The 8,954-nt window shown below is 37.0% G+C and overlaps 1 protein-coding gene and 1 long non-coding RNA gene across 2 annotated transcripts; one reads left to right on the forward strand and one right to left on the reverse strand.

The window, feature by feature from the left end:
* Positions 1-873: 873 nt before the first annotated feature.
* Positions 874-1,811, reverse strand: LOC146736153 (uncharacterized). The gene is made up of 2 exons (XR_014931008.1): positions 1,643-1,811; positions 874-1,467 (listed from the first exon to the last, which is right to left on the reverse strand). It is a non-coding gene; the product is annotated as an uncharacterized LOC146736153 (long non-coding RNA).
* Positions 1,812-6,701: 4,890 nt separating this feature from the next.
* Positions 6,702-8,844, forward strand: LOC100369651 (uncharacterized). Its single transcript, XM_085505603.1, has 2 exons — positions 6,702-7,165; positions 7,851-8,844. The coding sequence occupies exons 1-2, from the start codon at positions 6,702-6,704 to the stop codon at positions 8,842-8,844; spliced, it is 1,458 nt and encodes a 485-aa protein (XP_085361729.1).
* The last annotated feature ends 110 nt before the right edge of the window (positions 8,845-8,954 follow it).

Raw genomic sequence — 8,954 nt, forward strand, 5'->3', positions numbered from 1 at the left:
TATGCTTGAAATTTATGAGAAGGCAAGTAATGCCCGTGTGAACTACGGAAAATCAAAAGGTTTATGGGTTGGATCTTGGAAGCATCGCATTGATTCGCCAATGGGCATTCAGTGGAATAGTGTTGGTCTTAAAATGCTTGGAACATTCATTGGCAATACAATTGAATATAACCAACAGAACTGGGATGAAGCTCTTAAAAAGATTACTTCAAAATTGGAATGGTGGCAGCGTTACGCCCATGCAATCTCATACCAAGGCAGGGTTATTATCATTAATCAACTAGTTGCAACAAAACTCTTTCATCGACTTGTTTGCCTCTGTCCGCCACATACTTTCATTAATGATATTGAAAAACTATTCGTTGATTTTCTTTGGCAAGGTCGCCATTGGTTACCAGCTACACTTATTTACCTGCCATTGAAACAAGGTGGGCAAAGCTTGGTGCATATCTCTAGTCGGGTAACAGCATTTCGTCTGCAATATGTACAGCGGTATCTATACTCTGGTCTAAACCACCCATGTTTTTCATTCACTGACTACTTTTTACAACAAGCAAATCAATTTAAATATGTCAAACAGCTCTTCATTATTGATCTTCTCAGAACTGATATATATTGTAATCAAACCTTCTACCACGAGATACTCAGCAGTTGGAGATCACTCAAAATTGTTCGAAGAGATCGACCAGATTCCTCATCAATTTTGAGTGAGCCGCTCTTCAACAATAACTTAATACTGCACTCACTACGACAAGAGCCCTTTGTTTTTAACCACTTCGTAGATGGCGGCATATGTACAATAGGAGACCTAATGCACCCAAGCAAAAAACGATGGTTAAACTCAGCTGAAATAAAACAACGTGTTCCTGTATATTCCATGCGTCTTTTAGACAAAACAATAAAGACTTTATTCAATTCTATTCCCAAATCTTTCATTGAAGCCACACAATCTCATCTTACAGGTAACCCATCGAAAAATTATAATAACAATAATCCCTCGAATTACTTGTTGGAAATAACATGCAATAACTTGAATAATAAATTAGTATGTCCACTGTACAAAATCGAAAAAGGTGCAATTTACAAGTTCCTAATAAATGCACAAATGAAGGAAAAACAACCAGACAGTATGGACACAGTATGGAGAGACTTGTTATCACTTCCTGCTGAGATATATCCAGACTTCACCACATGTTATCTTGCTCCCATTTCAAAACAAGAGGGCGACCTCCAATGGCGAATCCTACATGGCGCTTATGCAACAGGTAATTTTCTATACAAGAGCAAATACCGCTCTAGTCCTGATTGCCCCTTCTGCCAAGAAAAAGACGACCTGCTCCATATCTTCTTACAATGTTCCCGCCTGGCACCACTGTTCAAAGTAGTAAAGCTAATATGTGAAAAGCTAGTGGGAGACAACTTTACTCTACCCTACTGGTGGTTTGTAATAGGCACACCAATAAAATCCTTTGGAAAAAAGGAAAAAAATGTAAAACAACTGGTAAACTACATTCTGACGTCAGCAAAACTGGCCATTCACTTATCACGAAGAAACGCCTTAAATGAAGAAACTCCGCTCGATGTTGTCAAGGTTTTCAACTCAAGACTACATTCAAGGATTGACGGCGAATACAACTACTACCTGAGCAATGGAAATACAGAACGTTTTACAGACAGGTGGTGCATCAATGAAGCCATTGTTAGATATGATGGTGAACAGCTAATTTATGCTAGATGTATCATATAAGTACAAACATTATAATGATTTTTCGAAATTCAACAGTTGCCATACTTAGTGTAAGTCATTAACAATATACCCACAATTTTTAAAATAAATTTATCTGAATGTCAGTTCAGAAGTGACGCTCACCTGTATTTTATTGATTTATGTATAACGACAATGTGTCTTTTAATAAATGTACTTTTTTTAAAAAATCTTCATACTTAATGTTCCCCATTGTGAAACAAGTTTTTACACCATTGTAATGTGAAATGTATTTTAATATATTTTCAATTGTACCCTTAATACAAAATGATTTAACATGAACATGCGATAATATGTGTAAATAATTGATATGTATTAATGACGTCTTTCGACTAATAAATGTTCATGTTAAAAATCAAAAATCTTCTTCTTCTTCTTCTTCTTCTTTCTTCCACAACTTCTTTCGTCAAGCCGTTTGAGAAAACTGCTAAACTGAATAGTCTGAAAAAGCTCTATACTTATAGTCCCTAATGTGACCTAGTGCAACATGCTTTCAGAATTTTGATTGCCCAATTAGTTTGGCAGCCATATTGGATTGAAATAAAACCGGAAGTGGCTGTTTGACCACTTTCTGAGGGTCTAGGCGACTAGATTTTTTTATGGTATATAGTACAACTCATGTGTAATAAATATCAGCAATAAAAACTTTAGCGGTCATGTGACTTTTCCCGCCATTTTGTTTTTCCTAAAAACGGCAAAAAACACTTTAAAATCTTCTTCTTCAGAACCACCAAGCAGAATGCTCTCATATGTAGTATTTAGCTTCTATATATGAATACCATTTATGTTTGAAAAAATGTTTACGATTGGTCACGTGGTTTGGCCACCATTTTGGATTTCTTCTAAACAGGAAGTAGTTTTTTACTCTGGCAACACTTAGGGGAATATTTTCAGTTTTGCTTCATGGCATCTATGTATCAAGCCCTTTCAGAAACCTAAAAAAAAATTCAGATCAGTCACATGGTTTGGCCGCCATTTTGGATTTTAAGCAAAATTGACCAAAAGTTTGGGTATTTGTTTCTCAGAGACGATTCAACCAATCTACTAGATGTTTTTATATTTACCATGCCAGGCCTTAGCTGCATACGAGAAAAATAATATTATTTTGATCAGTCACGTGGTTTGGCCGCCATCTTGGATTTTGTGAAAATAGAAATTATGCAACTACATGTTTTGTATTATTCTGATTTCTTTCAAATTTTGTATGTGCATTTGTGTCATCAGATGGATCATTTTGCCCCAATAGCACACTGTTAGGCCACGTGGCTGGGCACCCATGGGGTGGGGGCTTCTAACCTTATTAATATGCATAACTGTTATAACTCAAGCACTGTTGTAGTTAGGATGATGAATCCTGTGTTATTATGACAACGTTGAACAAGAGATTCGATTAAAATAACAAATGACCATATATGGTCATGTGAGCTCATTAATATGCATAACTGTCATATCTCAAACACTGTTGCAGTTTGGAAGTGGAATCCTGTGTTATTATGACAACATTGAACAAAAGATTTAATTAAAATAACAGATGACCATATATAGTCATGTGAGCTCATTAATATGCGTAATCGTTATATCTCAAACACTGTTGCAGTTAGGAAGATGAATCCTGTGTCATTATGACAACAAGTGAACAAGAGATCTGATTAAAATAACAGATAGCCATATATGGTCATGTGAACTCATTAATATGCATAACCATTATATCTTAAACACAGTCGCAGTTAGGAAGATAAATCCTGTGTCATTATGACAACAGTGAACAAGAGATTTGATTAAAATAACAGATAACCATATATGGTCATGTGAACTCATTAATATGCATAGCAGTCATATCTAAAACACTGTCGCAGTTAGGAAGATGAATCCTGTATTATTATGACAACAGTGAACAAGAGATTTGTTTAAAAATAACAGATGACCATATATGGTCATGTGAACTCATTAATATACATAGCAGTCATATCTGAAACACTATCGCAGAGCAGGACATGTAAGTAGTGTCATTATGAAGACATTGAATGAAAGATGTAACTGACATTAGAAATGGCTATATATGATTATGTAATCTCATTATTGTGCATAAGAACATGGCTCATTATATATCCTGAAAACCATATTTTGATAACCAAACCAGGTAAATACATGGTACCAACTTCATTTCGACCTCATGTTACTGATAATACAATCTACCTGCAGCTGATTGTCTAACATGTGACCTCATTAATTATGAAACAGAATCTTATCAGCTTGGGCCCCGGTGACGCCGCTTGCGGCTTTAATTTCTTCTTTCTTTCTTCCGTAACTTTTTTCTTCAAGCCGTTTGAGAAAACCGTTGAACGGAATGGTCTGATAATGCTCTATACTGATAGTCCCTAATGTGAACTGGTGCAACATGCTTTCAGAATTTTGATTGGTCAATTAGTTTGGCAGTCATATTGGATTGAAATAAAACCGGAAGTGGCTGTTTGACCACTTTCTGAGGGTCTAGGCCTCTAGATTTTTTTTATGGTATATAGTACAACTCATGTGTAATAGATATCAGCAATAAAAACTTTAGCGGTCATGTGACTTTTCCCGCCATTTTGTTTTTCCTAAAAACGGCAAAAAACACTTAAAAATCTTCTTCTTTAGAACCACCAAGCAGAATGCTCTCATATGTAGTATTTAGCTTCTATATATGAATCCCATTTACGTTTGAAAAAAATTATTACGATTGGTCACGTGGTTTGGCCACCATTTTGGATTTCTTCTAAACAGGAAGTAGTTTTTTACTCTAGCAACACTTGAGGGATTATTTTCAATTTTGCTTCATGGCATCTGTATATCAAACCCTTTCAGAAACCTAAAACAGATTTCAGATCAGTCACATGGTTTGGCCGCCATTTTGGATTTTAGGCAAAATTGACCAAAAGTTTGGGCATTTGATTCTCAGAGATGATTCAACCAATCTACTAGATGTTTTTATATTTACCATGCCCGGCCTTAGCTCCATATGAGAAAAATAATATTATTTTGATCAGTCACGTGGTTTGGCCGCCATCTTGGATTTTGTGAAAATAGAAATTATGCAACTACATGTTTTGTATTTGTCTGATTTCTTTCAAATTTTGTATGTGCATTTGTGTCATCAGATGCATCATTTTTCCCCAATAGCACACTGCTAGGCCACGTGGCTGGGCACCCATGGGGTGGGGGCTTCTAACCTCATTAATATGCATAACTGTTATAACTCAAGCACTGTTGTAGTTAGGATGATGAATCCTGTGTCATTATGACAACAAGTGAACAAGAGATTTGATTAAAATAACAGATGACCATATATGGTCATGTGAGCTCATTAATATGCATAACCGTTATATCACAAACACTGTTGCAGTTAGGAAGATGAATCCTGTGTCATTATGACAACAAGTGAACAAGAGATCTGATTAAAATAACAGATAACCATATATGGTCATGTGAACTCATTAATATGCACAACCATTATATCTTATACACTGTAGCAGTTAGGAAGATGAATCCTGTGTTATTATGACAACAGTGAACAAGAGATTTGATTAATATAACAGATGACCATACATGGTCATGTGAACTCATTAATATGCATAGCAGTCATATCTGAAACACTGTCGCAGAGCAGGACGTGTAACTAGTGTCATTATGAAGACATTGAATGAAAGATGTAACTGACATTAGAAATGGCTATATATGATTATGTAATCTCATTGTGCATAAGAACATGGCTCATTATATATCCTGAAAACCATATTTCGATAACCAAACCAGGTAAATACATGGTACCAACTTCATTTCGACCTCATGTTACTGATAATTCAAGCTACCTGATTGTCTAACATGTGACCTCATTAATTATGTAACAGAATCTTATCAGCTTGGGCCCCGGTGACGCCGCTTGCGGCTTTAATTAGGGGCCCAAGCCTGTAGGGCGTGGCCCCTATTCTTATTGTTCGGTTTTTTCTTCTTTAAACTTCTTCTTCTTCTTTCTTCCGTAACTTTTTTCGTCGAGCCGTTTGAGAAAACTGCTGAACCAAATAGTTTGAAAATGCTCTATACTTATAGTCTGTAATATGAACTGGTGCAACATGCTTTCAGAATTTTGATTGGCCAATTAGTTTGTCAGCCATATTGGATTGAAATAAAACCGGAAGTGGCTGTTTGACCACTTTCTGAGGGTCTAGGCGTCTAGATTTTTTTATGGTATATAGTACAACTCATGTGTAATAAATATCAGCAATAAAAACTTTAGCGGTCATGTGACTTTTCCCGCCATTTTGTTTTTCCTAAAAACGGTAAAAAACACTTTAAAATCTTCTTCTTCAGAACTGCCAAGTAAAATGTTCTCATATTCAGTACTTAGCTTCTACATATAGAGCAGACTTAGATTTGAGAAATTCATTATGATTGGTCACGTGGTTTGGCCGTCATTTTGGGTTTGTTCTCAAAAGGAAGTAGTTTTTTACTCATGCCACACTTGAGCATTAATCTCAAATATTGCGTCATGGCATGTCCCTATGTAACCCTTTCAGAAACCTAAAAAAAATTTCAGATCAGTCACATGGTTTGGTAGCCTGACAAGTTGGCGTAGGTGGCGCCCTGGACTGCTGCGATCCCCACCAACGCCTGACAGAATAGTGTAGTTTTTTCTTATCTCCGACAACTTTTTGTCGGCACCAATCAGATTTCAGAAACTATTGATTTTGACATCCGTCATAATTTAACCATTCACGAAGCGTTGCGATTGTTGAGACAACAACTTATCACTTCTGATCGTCTTCCTGCCCATTGTTTACCAACTCGTTGAAAAGTATGTGTGAGGTTGCCGACAGCACGCGTCAAATTGCCGTGGACACAAGTACCAGTTAAATGTTCAACTTAATCAAACAGCCACTTCACTTTGTTCGTCGTAATCATGAACTCTATCAAACAGGCTATTGTTGAACTTGAGAGCAAATTTAACATCCAGTTGAAGTCTGAACAGAAACGCGGAATTGAGTCACTGTATCGGGGTGAAGATGCGTTGATTATTCTACCGACTGGCTTTGGGAAATCACTGATTTATTCGCTGGCGCCAAAAGCATTCGACATTTGTTCAGAAAGTTCTGGCTCGATAATATTGGTTATTTCCCCTTTAATATCTCTGATGGTAGACCAAGTTAAGCGATGTTTAAAGTACGGGATTTCTGCTGCTCTGATAGGATCGGCACAGCACGATCACCACGTCGCCCGGCAAGTAAGAGACGGTGAATGCCAGGTTGTTTTCGCTTCGCCGGAGGCGATTCTGAGTCGGTCGTGGAGAAAAGTGTTGATTAGTGACGTTTATCAAAGAAATCTTATAGGAATCGCTATTGACGAAGCCCACTGTGTCGATTTATGGTAAGTTTTTTTTCAATGAAAGTATTTTTAATTACGCGTATCTAAATTTAGCCAGTCCATTCAAGGAAGATGGCGGCCGATGTAAACAATAATCTTTACGAAACCGTTCAAGTGTGCGATCTAAAAATTATAAACGGGTGCGGTGCGGTATGATGAATTTGGGTTGTTTAAAATATAGCTCTCTGTTTCAATCGACAACTTCGCGAGTATTTTTTGCCATCTCATTTTCGTTTATGACTGAACGATCTGTTTGTGTAGACTGGGGGGGGGGGTCTCAGATGAAGCCAGTGGCTGATTAAAATATTAGATAATTTTGAATATGTGTCGTTCATATCACGGGAGCTCGATTTTTGTTGCATTATATTTATTTTGAAAATGGATTGTTGTGCTGCCATTTGAAAATAAAGCACCTAGACTGTGTGTTAATTTGACTATGGCAGGTATTTTTATGTCTAGCCAGTGTTAAATTATATTCAATGATATTTCATAATATTTTCTCTAGAAATCACTGACCACTTTTCCAGTTTGTCTTTCTCATTATTGCACTTTAAACTGGTTTTAAAAGTTTCAAATTGGGGGGAAATTATTTCAACTGCAAGTTTATTTTTGTAATGATGCACAAATATTTTCTAGAATGTGACAAGATGTATGACTGTATAGTAATTTTTTTTTACTTTTGTTTTAGGGGAAATGATTTTAGAAGAGATTTCATGAACCTGAAGGAGCTGAGGTCTTTGGTGCCACCATATGTACCAATGACTGCACTCACGGCAACAGCCACATCCAGATGCAGACAGGCCATTATTAATAGTCTTGGTCTTTCACCAACACTGGAGATAATAGAAGCCACACCAAATAGACCAAATATATTCTACAGTACCATACAGTCTGATGATGTTATGCAGTCACTGAGGTGGTTGGTAGAGGAGTTGCAAGAGAAAGGAAGGGATTGCAGAAAGGTGCTAATTTATTGTAGAAGTATTAAATCTTGCACTACGCTATACATGCATTTAATGAGAGAACTGGGTTCCAAGGCATATGCTAGTCAGCAACAGTCTTATGAAAACCGAATGATTGGAGTTTTCCATCGTGTCACAAATGATGATAACAAAACTCACATTCTAACAAATTTCTCCCTGAAAGGTAGTTTGCGTGTTGTTATTGCCACTGTGGCATTTGGCATGGGTGTTGATATACCAGATGTCAGTGCTGTTGTACATTGGGGTGCACCTCGTACATTTGAGGGTTTCTACCAAGAAAGTGGACGTGCAGGCAGAGATGGGAAATTACAGTCGTTTTCAGTCATTTATCACAGTGGGCGAAATACAACACTGAAGGCCACGGATCAGTCAATGATCCAGTACTGCAAAACAGAAACCTGCAGACGACAGTTCATCATGAACATTTTCAGTAGCCATGACAACTGTGATGACTCAACAAATGTGCCTCAGTTTACTGGCACTTTATGTCAGTGTTGTGATATTTGTAGAGCAAAATGTCAGTGTGGGAACTGTCTGGTTGTTCCTGTGTTTAACATATCTGATGACAGCGATGATGACATTTCTGCAGAAATGCAAGAAAATTATCTAATGCCATCTAGAGAGTTAACTCAAGAACAAACTGATCAAGTGAAAGTAAAATTGTTTGAATACCAGTTTAGAAGACAGCATTCAGATTGACGAGGAGCAAGGCAATGCCTACAAATTGTTCACAGATGTGGAGTTAGTAACTGGGCTTGGCAATGCTGTGATTGAACGGATAGCAAACTCTGCATCAGTTTTATTTAATG

This window comes from Saccoglossus kowalevskii, chromosome 11 (assembly GCF_978046115.1).
Source record: "Saccoglossus kowalevskii chromosome 11, keSacKowa6.1, whole genome shotgun sequence".
Lineage (NCBI taxonomy): Eukaryota > Metazoa > Hemichordata > Enteropneusta > Harrimaniidae > Saccoglossus > Saccoglossus kowalevskii.

What these genes read in the sequence shown, in the direction of transcription:
- LOC100369651 (XM_085505603.1), top strand. Translation starts at nt 6,702, where the DNA reads ATGAACTCTATCAAACAGGCTATTGTTGAACTTGAGAGCAAATTTAAC. An exon ending in GCCCACTGTGTCGATTTATG is followed by an intron (nt 7,166 to 7,850) that starts GTAAGTTTTTTT and finishes CTTTTGTTTTAG; the next exon opens with GGGAAATGATTTTAGAAGAG.